Raw genomic sequence first — 21,949 nt, 5'->3', positions numbered from 1 at the left:
TCATTTAACTTTACACTGCTTGTTGGATACAACAAGTCATTTGAAGGAAGAAAATCCGCCTGGATGCTGTGAACACATTTCGCTTGGTACTACAATAAAGTGGAGGTTTGATACCTGGCCCTACTGTGGGACAAATGGAAAACAAAGAAAACACACTGCGCTGGTCCAATATGAAATTTGGCTGTGTGAAACACATGGTGGTCAACACTCGGTACTTAAGGAAGTATTTCACTGCTGAAAACAGGGTTGTTATAAAACTGGGCGTTCTATGCGGTAGAAAAATGGTGATATTTTCACAATAGGTGCTACAGAAAACAGGAGAAGCACTGTGGTATTCCTTCTTGCTCAAAAGGTAAAAAAACAAACCTACAAGAAGCTGGATGCACTGAGTCAAAGGTGCAGGGAGCAGGCAAAATAGAGATAAGCGTAACATTGTTCATTTGCACATACTACCCACATTGTGATGATACAAAGCTGGTGAGCAGATCTTTGTTCTGTTCTTAATCTGCAGCACCAGAAAGGCGGCCCTGCTGTAACACACTTTACATTAAATTGGCTCTCATACTTGTTTCCTGTGTTTGCGCATTTCTCTGCTGACTGGCATCCTTTGTACTAAACCATAAGTGGGATAAAACCAATCATAAAGGCATTTAGTAATGCTGGTTCAATTAAAATGCTTCACATGCATCATCATCACTGATCCCATTGTCTCTTAGCTCAGTATCATTCCTTCTATCGTAGTCTTATCTGAACCTCTGCGGCTATCAAAGCCAGCCACAGTGTTTACACAAGGCCAGTCAAACCACCTTCTGTCTTATTGACAGCCCATTAAGCCTCTGCCCATGATGAGGCTGGATCACTTTATGAGCTTGTGTACACTAGCACAATGAAGAAATGCTACTCATTAGCGAAAGCCAGTGAGAGAGAGTGGAACAGTTTGGTCTGCGAGTTTTTGGAGTGTGGGTGTGTGTGTCAAGAAGCGAGACAAAGAGAGAATGTGACAACATAAAGAAAAAGATGGATATACAAATTGAGATGGAGTCACATGTAGAGAAAAAGACAGAATGAAAGATGGGGACTCAATGTGAGACTACAATTTGACTTGGCTGCCATTCACGTGGCCAATTTCCTTTGACAGTTTTCAGCACTTAACCCTACAAAGGAGATAAACTCTGCATGCGTGGACAGACACAAGCACACACAGACCCACACACACAAAAACCTTTTAGTTACTTGAATTAATAAGCCCCAGAGCAAGCTATGGACAGTCTGACAGAGAAAATAGTCCAATTACTTGTATCACACTGTGTGTTTAGAGCTCTGGAGGTCTGCAAATCTGAGGGGGACTGGAGGGAAAATACCAAAATTCAATCATTTCAGTTTTATTCTTCGTTCACAGTTGCTTTGTTTCCATTTAGCGCTTCTGTGCGACAGTGATTTTCAATAAGAAACCACGACAAAAGCTGGGTGGTACACGCTGAACAGCGGCGTTCAAAAGCTCGTGCACTGCTTTCGCAGCGCTGACAGTGACCACCTAATACTGAAAATGTATGTTAACAGTAAAAATGTCAAAAATATCAGTTCAGATCAATCCAGGCAACCATGTTCAGGGATAAAAAGCACACAAGGACAGTTGGTGGCATATTTAGAGTGACCAACTTTGACATGTGAGCAAACTAAAAGCCTAAAATAAACTTGAGATGTCCATCAACAGAAGAAGCAAACAGAAATAGAGTGGGAGTGAATAAGGACCTGGGCAGAGAGAGAAGCTGAGTATGAGACAAAAAGACCTGAGTTTGCTAGCCCATGTTTATCCTTCTTTTCAAAGTTCTTCCATCTCCCCTTTTTGATTTTCCTTCTGTATGACTCCTTTCCATTTCAAGACAGCAATAATGTTCTGACTGTCAATGCTACTCAGTATAATCACCTCACTCAAAAGTTACTTCAACTACTACTGTGGCTCCTTCTTTCTTTCCAAAGCATAATTACCCCTCTATCTCGCCTTCGATTCAAGTGTTTATTTTTTTCTTTTGCTTCCAAACTCTATTTAAATGAACAATTAAATATGTGTTTCAATAAAAGAACTCTCTATGAGCGGAAACATTATGTAAGGCAGAGGCCTCAGCTTCAAGTGGATTCATGGGATATTTCAACATATGGGCACATAAATCTGTAAACGCCAGATAATTTGACACCTGTTTTCTCCATCTGCTACAAAATGAATGACAAATTCACAGAGACAACAGGCGAACATAAGGAGAGATTAGATCAGCCTCCACTCACCTCTCTGCACCAGCATGGTGACCTCACTGCCTTTGGGACACTTGCTGAGGAGGTCCACCACCTGGTTGTGGGACATGCTCTGTACGTTTCTCTTGTTCACCTCCACAATGATGTCACCCTCCTTGAGGCCACGGCAGCGCGGGTAGTCCACGATCTGTTTCACTCTCTGGCCTCCACCTCCGGGACTGTCGGCAATGGTAAAACCGAAGCCCTTGTCTCCCTTCTCCATGTGTACAGTGATGAGCTCTGGCTGGGTTGCGATGGATGAGGCCAGGGTGACCACATCACTGGGGTAGCCGTGCTGGGAAGAGGTATCAGAGGCCACCTCTGCCGAGGGACTGTGGGGTCGCGGTAGGCCATTAAGGGGTGCCCCACCGTTGGTGGAGCCATTGTTGTTGTTCTGACTGCCATGGCTGGATGGCGAGTCGTAGCTGTTAGAGGCCTCCTGGCCATTGACAATGATGGGCTCTTTGTTGTCGAGAATGGCCACTGAGGTAACCAGGCTGGTGTTGGGGTCATCGGGGTCGAAGGGCAGTGGATAGCCACGGCACAGCTCCAAGTTTACCATGGAGCCAATTGGGATGGACTGGAAGATCTTCACAACTTGAGCATGGGTGTAGCCTAGTACACATGTGTCATTGACACTCACAATCACGTCACCTTAGAGGTGGAGAGGAGGGAAAAGTTTGTTTAATTTTTTATGTAAAGAACTCATTTGTCAAAACAATGTTTTAGCATCATTAGTTACACACAATGCTTACACGTAGCATCATTAATTCTTTGTTACCTTTGAGAAATTTAGTACACCTACCTGTCTCCATTTTGCCGTCGAGGGCAGCAGGTCCATCTAGAACCAGACTCTTGATCTGCAGGAACTCATCTGGCTCGTCACCTCCCACAACAGTGAAACCGAACCCCCGGCGACTCTTTTTCAGCTTGGTATTGATGAAAGTCCCTTTCAACTCAGATCGGTTCCGAGTAAAGAAAGGCTTTCCTCCTGAACACACAAACACAAATAGATCAATTCTGATTATTCTGATACACCGGTGTTAGCAACACAGACTGAATTAAGCAGCTTTGGGTTCTGTTTGCATGTCAACAAAAATGCTAAAACTGTTGTTAAAACTATACCAGTTCTTGGCTTTAGTAAAATGCTTTTGCTCATTAGCATGAAAAGGGCCATGGTTTGGCAATCACCAATTGGTGTGTGTTCTGGTCCGCTGACACAACATGAATCAAAACAGGTTGATCATAATAAATAGATTAATTAGGTTAAAATGGAATCGGAAGGACAAGTGAGGCTCGATGTGAAAGAAAAAGGGGGTAATCCCTAGTGCAAAACCTCAGTCAATCCAAACCACCCTCCTGGTGTTACCTCGTCCAGGCATCAGTCAACTCTAACCCTAAAACAGTAACTTGATTCTGGGACTGAAGGTGAGTGTAGTCTATGGGCACTATCTGGCAAGTATGTTTGATTTCATTATCCACGATTACAGCGCTGTGTGCTGACTAAAGCTGTACTGATTATTTGAACATAAAAGTGCATCGAACCAAAGGTATTGATCAAAAGCAGCCTGCTCACTGGACAGTTATGCAGTTATGTATGGAAGCCAAGAAAGGTAATAAGTGTAATTATTTTAATGCTGTTACCTCAAGATCATAAGTTAATTCTTCTGTTATCTCAAGATAACAAAGCTAATTTTCTCATGGTTATGGAATAATTTATCTTGTTATCTTGAGAAAATGAGCTTTGTTATCTTAAGATTAGAAGATAATCAAACCATTATTACAAGAAAAAGGTTGTTTCCACTTATTATTACTTGTAATGTTCATTAGAGATCGGCAGTGTTGTGACAGCAAGCCTATATGGTGTCTTGACAACTGCAGCAAAAGGTTCAAGCTGAAGATGTCAGATCAAGGAGCACCCATTAGTCAACTGATCAATGCATCAATCTGTTCTTCAGTCTTATTTACATAAATATTTTATTACACCACCCAAACACCCACAAAAGTGGATAATCACTATCCCCAGTGCCAACAAGGATTCTTTTGGTCAGCCTAATGGACAGGAACACATCTGCTTTAAGCTGTGCCCTTCTGTTAGCCTTCTGCACACTAAAGCATTTTTAACTGCATCCACTTTAAATCCGTCTCGGCCGCATGGCTTAACAAATATTCATGGTAAATGAACTTTTAACACAAATGGTAGGTATCGCATTAATAAAAACATTGCATCATTCCCAGCTTCGGACGTTATGACAGTATATCTTTTATTTGCATTTTTAAATGTAACATGGTGCAAATGAAATTACGCTTCTTGATTGCTTCATGGGCAATAGAGAGGAAGCATATTTTGACTGAAGGACTCAAATGTCAGTGAAATCCTCAATTCCGAAAAGGTCACATGACAAAATGAGAATGGGTTCTGCCTCTGTGAAAGGCTAACTTCATCTGCCAGCAAGACACTGCCATCATTCAGCACTGACTATGAGGGTTTAATTAACACAGAAACACATTCTGCAGTGGTCTTAAGTAATGAGAACTGCTCAAACACTGCAATCTACATCCAATTTCTTTCTCATCTTGCTTTCACTACCTCATTGTCTGGCAATAAGGATAAGATGCAAGATGGAATCAGTCTAAATCGAAAAAAAGCTGAGTGAGTTGTTCATCTGCTGTCTTCCCTGTAGAGAATGGGAGCAATGGGGAAGAGCAGTTGAACAGAGGGTGAGATCTAACAGTCTATTAATAAACAACTTGTGGCGTTTATATTTATAGTAGTTCGTATTGGTTATTGGGCTTATACCAGGACCAGGGAAACTAATTTAGTTCCACCTCATGTTTCTACATGTGTGAAATGACAATAAAGTCCTTGAATCCTTGAATGAAACTTAAGTAAATCCTAAAGAAAATAACATCACATAGTTCATACAAATGAATTAAGGGGTGTTGGCAGAGGTGAAGGAAAGAATGAAAGTGAACAGGGAGAAAGAGATGGAAAGAATGTACATTAAGGAAAGGGAGACCACCGAGGAGTGTGTGCTTAGTGACCCGCAGTGCAACACTGGGTTGTATTAGTGCTACAGCATGTGCATTCAATGAAGAACGCATTACCCTTGGAGTTAGTTAGTGCCCTTGTGACTGAGGTGTCTTTCTCTATGCGTGAGTGTGCAATGCCTTAGAATAGCATTTTTCAGACAAAAGGAGAGATGTAACAAAACTGTGAACATAGATGGCGGCTTTATCCACAGGGGAGTCAGAGATGTGAGAACAGACTGGGAAGCAGGAGAAACATGAAAGTAGGCAGTTAGATAAAGAGATTTGAAATGATCCCTTCCTCTGGAGGAATGTCAAGGCCTAGGACAGTACAGAATGGCAAAGTCGGACAGGGTGGGTGGGGGGAGCACAGAATCATGGACAGAACCAACAACTGAAGCAAAGCAGAGAATGGCGGGAGACAAGACAAAAGTCAGCAAGATGGCAAATGTAGGCCATAAGATAAAGAGATCGAAGGAAAAAAGAAAAGACGACCGACAGAGCAGCAAAGGAGAGTAAGACGGAAAGACTGGGTGAGGCAGTTAATACTCTGGTATGGCTGTGCTAATTAGAAAAGCTGCTAGTGGGAGGCTGGTATAAAAAGTGCTGGAAGCCAAGAGAAGGAAAAGGCAGTAAAGGCTAGACTCTGTGTCTGTAGGTGTGCATATGGCTAAACGATGGGTGAAATCAGGCCATTATTTGATCCAGAAAATAAAACAATTTTTTACAGAGGTTCTAGGAGAAGCAACATGTGGTCAAAGGAAACGCAGAGGGAATATAAAATAAAACCGCACTTGGTCATTTTCGGTATGACTTTAAGAAAATACAAATGCTGCCTTGAGTGCTTCGAAAAACGTAATCGACTATACATACCAGATGAGGAGAATTTCATTTTACTTATTAAGAATATATGATGAAACTCATACAGAGAGCAGCTTTATTGTGTCAATTCATAACTAGTCCTCCATCATGAAAACGCAAACACGCCCTGAGGCACCAGCTCAGCAAAACAAACGACAGTGCAAGAGCTGAATTTGATTTAGCTCATAATAAGTCGCTCTGGGTGACACAGCCTAGAAACGGAAAAGTTATGAGTAATCCCTTTTTATGAAGTTTCAGACTATAATTATACAGAGGTGGGAACTTACTTTTTTGTCCCATCGCGTTGGGGACTACAGGTCCTGTCTGAGGATCCCGGTAGGTCTCCTGCTGGTTGGCAGCATAGCTGGCCAGTGGGGCCCCTGCCAAAGCTGAGTCCTCAATCCATTCTGCAACAGCAAGAGGCACATATTCTCTAGGTGGGGTCTAAACAGGTGTACAGCTGCCCTACTTGGGCAGAAACCGCAGCAGAGGGCTCTGGCGCAGCATGGTCTACTGTGCTGTGTGTGTGTGTGTGTGTGTGTGTGTGTGGGAAAAATCCATTTGGGTTCTTATGAAGACAGTAGTGAAGGAATAAGTCTGAAAATTCTCTGTGAAAATCAGACATTTCTTGGTGGCATCCCCCAACCCCCCACAGAACAACGAGTAAAAGTAAGTAGTTCAAGATATGTGAAATCTACATCACATTTTCAGAAAGAGTACATGTAAGATTACATGTAAACTGAGGTACAAGCTTCATAAAGCTTTTAACATGGTTTTCACATCTCCCGCTAAACACAAATCATGAAGCTGTGTGAAACTAGAGCGACCCATTTCTTCATAATGGCTACCATCTTTGATTAATCACCTTGTTACTGCATCATGGCAACGATTAGCCTGCTAGCTTCATTAATATTCTTAACAGCGAGATAGAATCAATGTGGAGGTGAAAAAATGGGTAAAAACCCAGCTTGAAGGTACTGAGGTTTTTTTTTTCTTTTTAAGAGAGATTGAGCTTTCAGACAGGGCTCAGCTCAGCAGGTAATCGAGTGGATGCAAATCTGCTGAATGAGCAGAAGGTGGAGTGCGATAGCAGAGTTCCCATGTGGGCCACCACGCATTCACAATTAATCTCACCGCAGGACGTCCTGTGAATGACTGAGGTTTAAGATCGGAAGCAGGAGCAACCAAAGGTTACCAACTGGTTTTGAGAGTTGTGCGAGCTAAATCATCACTGTTATCACTGGTGGCACCTAGTGCTTTATTAAATGACGCAAAATATGAAAGAGACTCTTTGGTGGGCAGATCATGTTCACATGAAGCCACACTTACCTGTCTTCACCTGAAAGAAAAGCTTTCAACATGTTACCACATACAAGCATCCAAAAGACAGAAAACAGAAATTAACTTCAAAAAGGCTGAATGGTACAGCCGCAAATAATAGTTATGCCTTTATGGAAGGGCACTTAGCAAATCATAAGGCAGTAGCAGGCAAAATCAAGTACTGTAGCAATTATTGGTTATAAAGACGCAATCTCACACACTCAGGTACTTATGCAGACAACTCAGTCACACGCATGAATAGAAAGAAAGTAAATGACGCCCTTCGTGGGGCTTGTGAACGAACCTCGGATGTAGCGCTCACCTTCAGGTGGCTGCTGGCTTTGGGGCTGAGGCAGCTGAGGCTGCTGCTGTTCCAGCTGCCTGCGCCTCTTAGCCTCCAACACTGGATTCTCATACTGGGTCTTCCTGTTGATATGACTTCGGAAGGAGGGAGGGGTGGATGGAGTGTTGAGGAATGAGAAATGAAGGGCAGGACGAATGAATAGTAGGAGTAGAAAACAGGATGTGGGACAACAGGAAAATATCAGTAGGAAAGTGGAGGCCAGCAAAAGAGGGGAAAAGGGGCACAGGAGGAGAGGATATGGTAAAAGAGGAAACAGATAGGGTCAAGAGAGGGAGGGGAGATATGGCGAGTTTTAATTAATACACAGTGGCACAATACACATGCGTCTATCTGTACTAATACAGTAACCCCCTCTCTGAGACCCAATCACATCCACAAATCACATCCAATAAATTACATTTTGATGATGACTCAATTCACAGAAATTACAAGCATCTTTCACATCGCACACTAACCCTGGGAGGTTTCCTAATAGCCTACCAGCACTGAGAAATTACACCTGAAAGCACCACATTATACAGCAAATGAAGGGAACGATGAATAATGTCTTTTAGATTTTTATTATTATTATTATTATTTTTTTTTGTAGAGACAAAGAGGAAAAAATAGAAATGCCACAGCCTTGAGCCCCCAGGTGCTACTTTGAACATCAAAAACGCATGGAAACATATTCCTATCAATGCTGATGCCCAGGGGCTTCACACAAGACGAGATGCACGCATATTTGTACACACACACGCACACACACACACACAGACACACTGCATGTTTTCCAAATGATAATGACACAAACAAAATGGCCTACATTTTCCTGTACACAAAAGACCAAAATAGCTAAAGTGAAATCTGGTACGAGTGACGTTCATGCAGCAGAACTGCACATACACTACAGCTGCTCCTATTTACACTAAGGTCAAGAGTTTCCTTTGCTAGAAAGAAAAGGCATGAAAGCATTTCTATTTAAGTGCAAGAAGAAAAAGCAGGAAGGTCATTTTCTTCTTCCCCTTTCTGCACACCTGTGTTGAGTGTCAGCCTGCACATTTCCATGCAAATGTGCTCGCCTTCATATTGTGCACACATTCACTTACTCAACATAGTAGACCCCATACACTGGATCGTCTATTTTCTCCCATCCTGGCGGAAGTTCTACAAACAGAGAAAATAGGCAAAGTGAGGCAGAGAAAAATAGGAAAAGTTAAGGCTGTGAAGTTGATGGGGTCCATGCATTGAGCCATGAGAGGCGAGCCCAGTAGAGACCTTCTGCCTGTGTGTGCCTGTCAGTCAGTCTCCAGGGCCAGAGTGACTCAACAGCTTCACAGGCTGACTGGCTCCCCCCCACCCCAAATCCCCTCACACTGCTGACATTTCCACACATCAGATAAGAACAGAGCAAGACTCCCTTAGGCAGAGATGGGTGGATGAATGGAGGGATGGTGAGATGAAAGAAGGTGGGAGAAAGAAGTAGTGAAGGGCTCACAGAAAGAGAAGACAGGGAGGACATAAAGCAGGAGGAAAAAAGCAAAGAGGGGAAGACAGGGAAAGGTGACAAAGAGGGGAAGGGGGAGCCTTTGAAACTATTGTGCAAAACACACGCACAAAAAAATGTCTGACAATGTGCAGGGAAAGTGAGAAAATGACTTGGTGGTTCTTTTGACATTCGTTTTCTTTTTTTCTAACACCAACGAAATAAATCTACAGCACACAAAAAGGAAAAAGAAGCACATTTCTAATCAGTTTGTCGGCCATATTGGAGGGCTGACGCCTGTCCTTGGTATGGTGGCTGTTGTCCCTGTCTGTTAAGGTTTGTGTCCTTCATTTTTTTTGCTGTTAGTGTTTTTATTGAATTTATTGCAGACCCACCTTAACCCATACTAGATCCTGCTTTGTGGACTAAGACTGCAAATCTGACTTGACTTGAAAAAGCTACTTCATTTGACGATGTGCCATTGAAAGCAGTGATGCTAGTGCACATGTTCAGGCACTTTCACAGACCTTTACGAGAGAAACTGCCGCAATGAACGATGATTAGGAAAAGATATGAATATGACCGGGCCCACTTCAGCAGCAGTAATTGCCCGACGGTACAATTGCGCTGGATTTTTCCAGAGAGTGATGTCATTATCTGTGGCGGAGTCATCTGATTCACTTCTGTAGTCTGATTACAGCAGGCTACTGGCTAGCAGCCGCATGCATAACGTCAGCCTTCTAATTGGCTACAAACATAGATTGTCCAATAGCCCTCTCCTGTGATGTATCATTTTTACATATTATTACCCTCAACCAATTAAGCCTAGCTCTGTGGGCAAGTACATGGTAATTACAATCATCCAGCTTGGAGAGCCTCCCTCTGCTTTCTAATGAGGAGGGCCTGTGGTTGGAGTGGAGTCAGCACAGATGCACCAAAAAAAAAAAAGCCAGATGGGAATGTTTAGATTGTCTGTACATGACACACATTACTGCAGATTTCAATCTGTCAAGACCTGTCAAGACCTGTCAAGATCTGATTTCGAGCAACCACGGGCAAATCTGCAATTGTCGTTATCAATTTGATGTTTATAAGCAGCTTCAGTTACTAAATTTCCTTGTTTTCTACACCTGCCAAATGTAGTTAATACACAAAGGCTAAAATGGAACGCAAGGTTACAGCTTCAGTGTTGCAGTGCAGGGTGAACTCACAAAGCAGGCATGGTGAATCATCATTCAGATGTTTTCAACTGGAACGTTAAATGGAATGCAGTCCCGCCTTGCCTCGTGCAAAATTTTAATCACCCACTTGATTTCACACTGCACTAGTTCTGCTCCTGGAGGACCACCTGTGTGTGTGTGTGTGTGTGTGTGTGTGTGGCTGACTGAGTGAGCGTGTGTGGAGAGGACATTTGCTGCTGCAACTGTCTTGACGATACGGCATACATTTCAGAGAGTGAAAACGCATTTGAGAAAGACAAATAGAGAAATCTGTCACCCGATAAGCAGTATTTTCCTCTCTCTCTGTGGTATTCTTCCCACATTGCACCTTCCAGAACATACTGTGAACTCAAGGTGGAGTTAAGCGTGATGAATTAAATGTTAAACTGTTTGCACCTCATTGTCTTGATATAGTGCCGCGATTGATTTCTCTTGAGTAAGCACGTACCACTGTGAGACGGGTGTATAAGAATTTGTGCATGTATGTGCTGGCGTTTATTAAAAGGTTTGAGTTCACTCCTAAGAGGGCTGAAGTTAATTATGTTTCTTTGCCCACCTTTATTGGATTGTGCTGATCGATAACTTTCGAGGGCTGTCTTATGGACACGGGGCTCGTCTGATGTGATGATTAGAACACGGCAGCTCTTTCAGATGCTTAAACATGGGAGCAGTTCCCAAGCGTGAAACCCTGCAGATAGTCAGTAAGCCATCACAGGGCATTATCGATGGTTTTGCATGTGATGTTCTGCCTTTGCCCTGTTTTTGCTGTTGTTTCCTAAAAACAGCTGCCTGCTGCTGGGAAATAAGAGCTCGAAGAGGCTAAAAATAGATGTACCTCTCTCACATAGGCATTTGACACAGCGTTAATATAAAAATATTGATTACTGTTGCTTTAGGAAATGATGAAAAAACACAGTCCGTTCCGATACTCAAATAGGGTTTCTGGATAAGCCCGTGACCCCAAGGTCAAAGAAAACCTTTCAAATCTCATTTATGAAACTGAAAGTGACTGTGAATGAAGCTAAAAGAGGCTGTTCTCCTGGGAGATTTCATCTTTTCGCTCAATACGCATTCAGTGCCTCTGAATTCTACACAAAAAACAAGAAATAATTGTATTTATCAGTTTTTTTTGTTCCTGTATTTCCACAAACTTTCCAGTCATGTAAAACACATGAATCATACAGGGCAAACGCTTTCAGTGATCAGATATCTCCCCTGATAGAATGACATCATTCATTACCTGTGCATAATGTTGCAGGGCCCAGTCTCCAGACACCATTTATCCTGCACTCCTGGCTGCAGTGCTGTGTCTGATAGGCTAGTTAGTGTGTTGATAGGCCTCAGATGAAAAAAAGGCGTGTTGTCGTCTGAGTCAGACAGACACCCATTAGGAAATCATCATTATAACAATCTTCTTCGGCTCAGCCCTCGTCTCTTATGTATGAAATGGTGATCTGCCCGTGTGTGTGTGTGTGTGTGTGTGTCTGGTTGCCTGGTGGCATGTGGGTCAGTTGACAGTTGAATTCAAGGCCATTTTTCTGATAACATAAGGCGTGTGTTAAAAAAATCAAAGCAGCACATTAAAGGAAGGATAGGTAAAGGTGAGTTCTCAGTCAGTGTGGCACAATGTCTCAGTTCGGGATGATTCACCGCCATAGTCATCTCTCACCAACTGTTAAATGACTCCCTATGAGCCACCGGTGGTGGTGGTGTACATGTGATTATGTAGATGTGCACTATTAACTATTGTGGCTCTATTAGCGTTAGTTTTCCATTTTCACATGTTTTAAATTCAGTTGAATCTTTTCGAACTACAACAGTGAGTCAGATGTGTGCAAAACCAACGTGACGCTGGCCGTGGGATGGTGAATTCAAGTAGGATTATGTATTTGTGTAGCAGCAGCAGAAGGGTGCAAACATGAGTGAAAAATCTTACCAAGGTCATTGTCCAGCTCCTCTGTGTGTACCCCTTCTACTCAACAGGATGGACCGCACAGCAGCACGGGATCGTTGGTGAAGAGAAAGAAACGGGACAGAGAGGAGAGAAGGTGCACATCTGTGAGTCAACTGCATCTGGCCACTAGGTGGCAGCAGTTAATGAAAGCAAGAGCCTCAGCCTCATGTGAGAATCCATGTAGACAGAAATCACAAGATGTGTTTTCCACAAATGGCCGAATCTCTGTGTGTAGTTTGTGGCAGCAGATTTTCATCCAGCCTACGTTTGCCACGTCAGCTAGTTATAACATGACAGCAGTTATCACATTTAACGCTGTGTCCAGTAATGCACCCTACAGAAAAGAAATAAATGACTACAAGATGCCTTCATGAAAAAAATGGTATGTATTCCTGTGTATGTGAGGCTGAAATTTTGTCTTAAACATCTGAGCAGGCTGGACAGCTCAGTGTAGGTCAGGGAGGGCATCACTTATTTGTGGCAGATGATGTGAATGGTGCAGTCAGTTTCTTGAAGCTGTGGGACATCTTGTGCTGTCAAACAGCAGAAAACAGAGCAGCACCTCCCTGACTGCTCACCATTTTCTGTGACCTAACACTGACACCTAAGGGCTGCTGGGGGAACCACTACTCTTGTATAAATACTGAATTTCACAACAGCACAGTGCTCTGAAATAAGAAGCGAAAGAGGGCACTAGTTATCTTTAATTTACTTATCAAGAGGTGTTTGTTTCTTATAGAGTCCTTTAATAATGAAGAGGCAGCCTGGGAGAAACTTGAATTTTTAAACTTGAGCAGTCAAAGAATGCCTGACAAAACAATGTGTGTATCCAGTGTTGAGTATAAACAGATACAAACTGAAGCTCTGTTCAATACTTTATGTCCTTCAGTGGGTATGTGTTTAAAGGGAGATGATTTGATATAAACACATAATCTCTTAACATGGACGTACCATCATCTTCACATTCTTCCAGGGGTTTCTGAGGCTTGTCCAGGCACCGAGGGTCTATCCAGGAGGTGGTCTTTGTATTGTGGCTAAACACAAAATACACACACATAAAATAACCTTGAGGTGAAAGAAATAATCCTTATATCCATCTGACATGAAAGGATTTTAAAGAAGTTGACAGGATTTAAAGATTATGGTGCACATTTCAATTTGCTGGTTTACCACGAAATGAGGGGCACAGCTTTCCGGTCAAACAACACTGAAAATTCTGAAATTTTTTTTTTTTTTTTTTTAAATCAAGAAATGTTGGAGTCAGATGTTACTAAAAGTCAATAAAAACATTTTGTTCATTAAGTACCTATGTGTTTATTTATGTGTCTTTGAGTATAGTAGCTGCACGAGGGTCACATGCTGGAGAAATGAACTGTGATCTTGACTTATTGTCCGTTATACTGTTCTGTATCATGGCCTGGGTGAATACTAGATTCTGATTGGCTGGTGGGTGTCCATTAATTCCTGAAAACGGATCTACAAGTAGTTCCAGTGAAGCTTTCTGTTCACTGTTCTCAATTCTATGAACTGAATGGACTGGAAATATGTCTTGTTGCCACGTCGTATCTAAGATTGATCCTATTTATTGAAGTGGTGAACAATAGCTTCATAGCATACAAACCTCATGGAATGATAATGATAGTTACAGGGATTAGTCTAACCAGGGAAACAACTTTAAATTTTGAGAATTACTGAATGGCGTGGAGGGCAGAACTGGTTGCGTCAGTGAGCGTTATCCCTTACAAATTTCACATTAATCAGAAATATTGATCTACAGCTAGAAACTGAATAGGTAATCCTAAGACTTTCTGAGAAATTTTGTTTTACTTCTATACTTGATGTCCAATTGCAAAATGGAATTTGATGGTTTCTTTTTTCAACCATATAAAGGCCTACAGGTACACAGACAAATGCAGAAAAAAAAAGTATAACTTACAAATAAAGTCCAGCTAAATCAGCACACACTAGAAAGTGAAAAATGACATACTGCACTCTGAGTGCATACAAGTCCTGAGTTACTCACTCTATAAAGTAGACCTCTCCGTTCTCGGTGTAGGCCATCTCCCAGTTGTCAGGCAGAGGTCCCAGCGGGTCCTCTGGGGGAGGATGGCTCAGGTGAGAGTGTGTCTGCTGTGTGCTCTCCGTGGTGGCCGGTGGTGAGGGGGTTACCCCAGCGTAGGACGGGTCACTCGGGTGGGGGGCGAAGGGACGCACCGAGTGGTGGATTTCGTCTAATTCACTAGAGTCTCCTAGAAGATTTAAGGTAAATGCAGCTTGGTGTTAAGACTTATTTTTTGTTTGAGGGAGCTGAAAACACTTTCAGAAACATAAGGTAGCTGTGAAAACAATTTGGGTGTCACAGGAGGAGGCTTAGTACACGATCAGCCAAAATTTGTGTCTTTTGCAGGCACAATTGGTCCCATTGCTTAAATACCTCCCCGAGGCTGAGATTAATTTATTTTATAAAGATCACTACACACAGCAGAGGCTACACCCACATTGTTAACATGATAGACTGTAACACAAGAAGAAAAACATGAATGATGATGCGGGAGCTCTTTTACTTGCGAAGTCCAAACACTTTCAGCACGAGAGCAGTTCAAGAGTTTCTAGTTTCTCATCTTGCCAGTTACAAGCGTTTGCTTCAGTACAAAAACTCTGCAAAGGTGCCCACACTAGTTTTGACTGGAATCAGAGATACATTATTGTAGCGTATATCCATTTATACCAAACTACTTCCTACAGTTACATTTACTTCAGTAAAGACTGCTGAGTGGGCAGTTCACACCTAGACCCACGGCCCCTGAAGTGCTATCACCTGGCTTCCTGTTACCTCATTTTCACACTCACACTTGACTGGCACCCTCACAGCTCGCACAATCACAGAGAGCAAATAAACAACTTTTGGTCCCACCTTCTAAAAACACATGGCAGAAACAGCTTTAGCACTGAGTCAACTTCCTGACTGTGCTTACTGACCTACTAACACACAAGAGGAGATCATAAAAAACGAGTGCAGTGAGTGATATTATTTAAAATCAGCACTATCAGAGCTTTTAAAAGAAAAACACTAATGCCAGCATCATGCTCCCAAACTTTTTAAATTAATCAAAACAATTCTCCTTGTAAATTCACAAATGACCTACCAAGTACTAATGATATCATTAAGAATCGCTTCAATAATGGAGGCTGCCGAGTTATTCACCCCCTCCTTCTTGCAGCCAGATGGCACCATTTTACATTTCTGAAAGTCAAACCCAGAGACCACTTACTCAGCAATCAAAGAAGCTCTTGTGTTCTGCAGCCCCTCACCACACCAAAGAGCTCTCACTGCCACTGCTCCATCGCTTTCTCCACCTCCTTTGTGCTCTTTCTCCTACTTCTTCATTTTCTGAGCTTACCCTCCTTCTCAAAGTACAGTCCTGCCTTGATTCTCTTCCTTGTCTGTCCAGTCCTTTTGAGACTTGCCCACTTCACCCCATCCCTGACACTCCCTCTTTCTATTTAACGTCCTGCTTCCTTGCCTCCACTTGAATCCCCTCCCACTTTATCCACCACAGCTAAGATTCTCTGTTTTTCTCTCCTTGCAAACAGAGCTGCATAAAGCTGAATTGTATTTAAGTCCTATGTTCCCAACTACATAGCATGTTCTCAGGCTACTGCTGAGGACACCTCTGCAAGCAACTGCCCGTGAACTCACGGATCTAAAGTCTGTTTATTTTTAAAGGTGTCCACACCGGTTAGAGGAGCCTGTGAGTCATGTAGTGACAAGTTCTGTAAAACAAGGAGTCGACATACTACTACAGCTAGTATAAGAAAGTTACAACAAACCAACAATATGTCGCACACAACTGGTCACATGACAGCTGTTCAATAGCGACAGGGAAAAAGAGGCTATGAAAAGGGGCACAAACTGGTGGGAAAATGATGCTATCTTGTCTACATCAATGCTAATGCAGCATTTCATTTTGGCAGGTTCCTGCACAAAGATGACAAATTTAATTTAGTCTGGAGTGTAGTACCAGCTTTGGGGCCTGTTTTGGCCTGGCATTTTGTATCCAAATAAATACAAATTGTGTCTATTGCTATTGAAGACAAGACTGCTTTTCACACCTGGCTGCACAATGTGTTTCACATGCATCTTGAGGGACTGTTTGTTATTGGATTTCACTACCCTACTCACACTATGAAACTGCTTAACAGAAAAAAATGCATGAATGTGCTCAAACAAACAGCTAGAGGAAAGTTTGTTTTGTGCCCCAGTTTGAGTCAGACTTCAAAGCCTTGTCCAAAGTGATGGCATAAGCAGATCAACTGTATTTCACTTTGCATTATGCTACTGCATGGTCTGAGCGATCAGTTTTCAACAATGTACAGACAACATGGTATTTGAATAAAGGGATATTTCAGCTATTTGTTACGCCTGCATAAAACTGGAGGATAGGTTAAAAAAAAGTAAATATCAAAGTAGCAAAGGTCAAGATATCCTGACTTCCTGAGATCCTGACTAGTCTTTATCATGGGATAAGACGTCAAAACACTGGATCACATATTTCCCATAGTGAAGGTGGACAGTGTCTATTATTAAACCGTCCCTGACTAAACATCTATGTCTTTCAAACTTCAGAAGTGCAGTTCTTAAGGCCAGATTTCTCTCTGTAGTCACCAAATCCATGATGAAGATGAGATCATCAGGTTATTTTCTCAGACTTCATGAAGCTCCTTCGATAGTCACAGGAGACATTAAACAAATGTTTTCACAAGCTGAGTAGTATTAGTCATTAAAAATCAATTGAACACAGCGTGTGAAGCAGAAATATCTCTTTAATATAATGAGTTAAAATGGAGACAACGCAAATCTGAGAATGTGTAATGGGCAAATTATTGTTGGGTTACTGTTTCAACATTTGTCCACATGTACACAAATCACATAAGACCTACTTGATTGTAGGTGTTCTCTGTGGTCTTTCTAAACTTTCTTTTGAAACAAGGAACAATACAAATGCCATTCTTAATCAAGACTGCAAAAGGATTTCAGCGTTTTTGGCTAAATAAACAATCCATTTGCTGACAATAAAAATTTTGATTTTTACTATTATGACTTCATATCATGTTGAACCACATGCAGGTCACTTTATTTCACAACTGACATCTCCACTTTTAAAGAGGACATATTGAGGTTTTTTGTTTCTCCCTTTCCTTTGGTGTGCTATAGACCTTTCTGTGCATGTAAAATGTCTGCAAAGTTGGCAGCCCAAGGTCCATAACAAAGGAAATTATTCTCTCCTACAGAAAACAAACACTGCTCCTAAACTGCTACAAACGTTTCATTAGTAGTCCAGCCTTTACTTCTGTAACTTATTATTTAAAGATGGCGGCGCGCAGTAGTGCAGCGGCTTCTCGCGCTCCCAGGTTTAAGCCCCCTTTTTGTACTTTTTGTGTCGGTCAAAGGGCCAACTCTACCTGTCTCGTTTGTACGAACAAGCGTATAAGGTACAGGCGAGCCGAACTTTTTAAAATAAGGGACGGTTCAAGCTCCATGACCACAACCACTACAACAACAACAACAACGGCCTCACTTGGGCTTATATCGGGACCAGGGAAACTAATTTCGTTCCACTTCATGTTTCTACATGTGTGAAATGACAATAAAGCTCCTTGAATTGAATAATTATCTTCATCACTATATAACACAGCACCACCTCAAGCAAGAATACACCACCTGGGTGAAAGTTCTGCCCACCTTGCTGTCCGCCGCTGTGATATAAAGATGTGGAAGGTACATGCAAAACAGGCACAGGCACAGGCACCTCGCCGTATCAACATTTGTTAGTTTGTAACCATAGGCTATTTTTTAACCAGACGAGGGCCAGTAAAAAAGTAATGAGCTAAGCACAAGAACTGCTCTGCTCATGGCTACAAGAATCCACATAAAAGACTTCATCTAGTTGATATACACTTCAGAAATGACTTCAGAAATGACAAGTGGAAAACTATTGAACTGTGTGTATGTTTTAGACCCAGACTGCTCCGCTAACTTAGATGAGTGAATATTACGGACTGTGTTATCAACGAGGGCCAGTGACAGTACAAGCACAAGAAGAGACTGATACCAGCTGTTTGTGACCTCTTGATAGATTCAAAGCTGTAGGTTTTGCCATGTTTTATGTTGCTTTATTGTTTATTTTGTAAATTAGCCTGTTGAATTAGGCATTAGCATGATTGGCTAATCTGACTACTCTCAGTATGGGGTCATGTTGGAATAATGATGTAATAATGAGGGACAGTCAAGACTCTGTGAAGATAAGCCTCATTTGAAACCAATTAAATAAAGACAGTAGTAGGGTGGATGTCAGTTGTTTTTCATGTTTGCTTTTGTTTATTAATACGGAAACCGCTTTTGCTCTGGGCTTCTCGCCGCTATGTGTCTGTGTAAGGAAGACAGGGCTAAATCGGAGTGTTTCAAATGGAGGGATGAAACAGTACTGCAGCAAAGGACAGTATGAGAAAAATACTTTGTTTTTTGAACAACAGAACATTTAAACCTGTACTAGCAGATGCCGAAAATAAAAATATGAACCTGAAAATGCATAAGGATTTAGTCACATATTTCCATTCAGCCATCGGTGAAGGCTCTGTGCTCTACTAGAAGTCTGTTGTGAGTCAAGCATGAGCTGAAACCTGTGAAGACATGAATCTTACTGTCTTTTCATCATCCACCTACACACTGTCTTCTCCTCTTTCCTCCCCCCTTTCTCTCGACCCCCTGTCCAATGTACCTACCTGTAAAGCTACTGTTCATGTCAGGGAGGTCCTCGTCGTCCTCCTGCTGCTGCTCTCCAGGCCCTATTCCAGCATTGTGCATGTCATTGTAGGACTTGGTGCGTCGGGGAGTGGAGTGCTGCGAGCCCGGCAGGCTACCGCTGAGCCCGTCTGGCAGTGGGGCATCACCGCCGCTACTGCTACTGCTAATCACTTTCCCACCAGGGGGCTGCACCGGTGGCTTGGGCGTCCCATAATAGTTACCTAGGCAACAGGGGGATTTAAACAAAAAAAAAAAAGAAGAAGAGCATTTTAGTGGGAGGGCTATAGAGGAGGGGGTCAAAGTTTTTGTGTTCATGTTAAAGGGGTTTACTTACAGCCTTTGTATGCAAATAAAGAGGCTGGCTTTGTCTGTGGGAAAAAGTGCACCTCTGAAGCAAAACTTCTTTCTCTCAAAACCAAGACAACTTTGTTTCCACTTACCACAAACTAATGAACGTCCTTCTCAAACAACACTGTATCATAAAATTGTCTGAAAATATTTAGTGAAGCAGTTTGCGGCCAAGTTGTTTTCCAGTGCCAATACCACATTTCAGCTAAACTGACAGTTTCAAGGAAGAGAGAACAAAACATGTAGAACAGAATGGACTCAGCATCCAAAATTTCAAGGCAACCGAAAAAATAATGTTCAAGCACAGGTGGTGAAATTGCGGTGAAAAGATAGATTGGCAAACTGAAACTTAAATGAGAACTAGACCGCTTCACAGCAGACATTTTGGCTTGTCAGAGAAGGAAAAGCACAAGGGTAATCGATAACATTAATAATAGCAATACTGCACTTTGGCAAGACAGTTCCAGAGTCCAGCGTGCACACTGGCTCGACTGGCACAACATACTGGGACACTTGATGGAACTGAGCCATTGTCAGCAGTTGTCAAAATATTTTTTCTAGGATAAAACCTGCCTGATCCTTCAGCATCAACCTGAAGTGCCAACAAATAATTGGACTCCTTCCCTTAACATAACATAATTTGTTGCTGAAGAACATAAACCCTACAGCATAATCTATAGCTTATACATAATCAGAGTTTATTCGACACATTCATTTTCATTTGACTTCAGCTGGAAGATGGTTTATAAACACAGAAGCTTTTCAGTCGCATTCCCACTGAGTCCAAAACAACATTTTGTGTTTAATGCGTTCTGCCACTCAAGCTACAGGTCACAAACTGAACTAAACTGAAATATCACCCATTTGTTTTCTGGACCAGCTTTAAAAGACTATACTCAGTCTCACAGTCACATCCCAGTGTTGCCTTTGTGTGCTGCAGAAAATATTTGAATGGTGAGTGAAGCACACTTGACTGATCTAATAAAGTGCCCAAGACATCAGGCCCAATTTAGCCTGACTTGTCAAATAAATGCCACTTTGGTTTTGGCATGTTTGTTATTTGTGGGGAAAATAAAAGGGTACGTGCCACATCGTCCCATCCCTCTCTATGACACTAGATTCTCATCCCATTTAGCCCCTCATTTAGCTGGCTAAGGTTTTGGTCTGATGTGGTCGGACAATGTGTCACATGACTAGCTTGTTTAAAACAAATGAAAGGAAGATCTTTGGAAGGTTCTGATTTCCTCTATACTGTCACCAGTGGAAGTGAGTAAACTCACTGCTAGTCAGAAGTCTACTTGCCTTGTTTGCTTGTGCTGGCTTACCATCAGAGGGAAATCCATTGTTATGGAACACTGAACAACCTAAGTGGACACTTAATGATCCAGTGTGTGGGATTTGGTTGGATTTAGGGGCGGAAATGTAATATAATCATCACAAGTATGTTTTCATCATGACTGTATAACTTTGGTTTATGAGCAAGGCAAAAGTGTTGATTGCAATATGCAAAAAGGTTACACATGTTCTGACACATTCGAGCACGTAAACAAAAAGATGTAAAGAAGCACAAGTACAAACACAAAAATAGATTCTGCACACAAGATAATGCCTGGGGCTTCAAGCATCACATGGGGATCATACATGTTCAGGAAGCATTATCTCGTGTACAGACAATACGTTTGCATTTTCACTTGTGCCTCTTTCCAACACCTATTGTTTAACATGCTTGACTTGCCTAAGTAAACTTTCCATGCTATTTGTGACACATTTTGTGCTATGTGCCTTGATGACTGAAGCAATTTTGGATTTAGTTTTGGAAGCTAGGAATGAGCACATACCAAACAACCAAGACAATATACAGGACAGCACATTGGATGATGTGGATGCTAAGGATTACATCCAGATTACAGTCATGTTGCAAGGAAACTGCTGAAACTCACACAACCAAATGACCTTCTATCTGACCTGAAGGGTTGTGTGTGTCTATGTGAGTGTGTGTCTGTGTCAGTGTGACTAGCCCACACAAAGCATGTCAACCACACACTAACACTGACTACTGACAGCTTCCCAGTCCCTCAATATATTTTTCATGAATATACCTTTGTGATGTTGCTAACATGAAAGATAAATCATATCAAGATTTTGACAGCAACCTTTTCAACTTTCAGATAAACTTTCTGGTGCCTTTTTTTTCAACTCCTCAAATGGAGTTTTCCAACATGTACCAAGAGCTCCTTTCAACAACCTCCAGAGATCTGACGTGAACATGGCGGTGAGGGTTATCTGACTTCCA

At 42.0% G+C, this 21,949-nt stretch overlaps 1 protein-coding gene across 10 annotated transcripts in view; it reads right to left on the bottom strand.

Moving 5' to 3' along the window:
- Positions 1–21,949, bottom strand: part of magi1b (membrane associated guanylate kinase, WW and PDZ domain containing 1b) — a 123,272-nt gene that overhangs the window by 28,262 nt on the left and 73,061 nt on the right. For 8 of the 10 annotated variants that reach the window (XM_046384565.1, XM_046384567.1, XM_046384560.1 and 5 more), the window contains exons 4-12: positions 19,287–19,529; positions 14,527–14,752; positions 13,455–13,537; positions 12,486–12,521; positions 8,953–9,010; positions 7,805–7,938; positions 6,468–6,587; positions 3,095–3,280; positions 2,284–2,943 (exon numbers count right to left, since the gene is read on the bottom strand). In XM_046384565.1, coding sequence (XP_046240521.1) covers positions 2,284–2,943; positions 3,095–3,280; positions 6,468–6,587; positions 7,805–7,938; positions 8,953–9,010; positions 12,486–12,521; positions 13,455–13,537; positions 14,527–14,752; positions 19,287–19,529 — 1,746 coding nt within the window. The remainder of the gene's footprint in view (positions 1–2,283; positions 2,944–3,094; positions 3,281–6,467; positions 6,588–7,804; positions 7,939–8,952; positions 9,011–12,485; positions 12,522–13,454; positions 13,538–14,526; positions 14,753–19,286; positions 19,530–21,949) is intronic. The other 2 variants (XM_046384566.1, XM_046384561.1) reach the window with 1 other exon arrangement.

Source organism: Scatophagus argus, chromosome 3 (genome assembly GCF_020382885.2).
Source record: "Scatophagus argus isolate fScaArg1 chromosome 3, fScaArg1.pri, whole genome shotgun sequence".
Taxonomy (NCBI): domain Eukaryota; kingdom Metazoa; phylum Chordata; class Actinopteri; family Scatophagidae; genus Scatophagus; species Scatophagus argus.
Note: the sequence above shows the minus strand (reverse complement) of the source record. Positions and strands in the feature narration are given on the sequence as shown.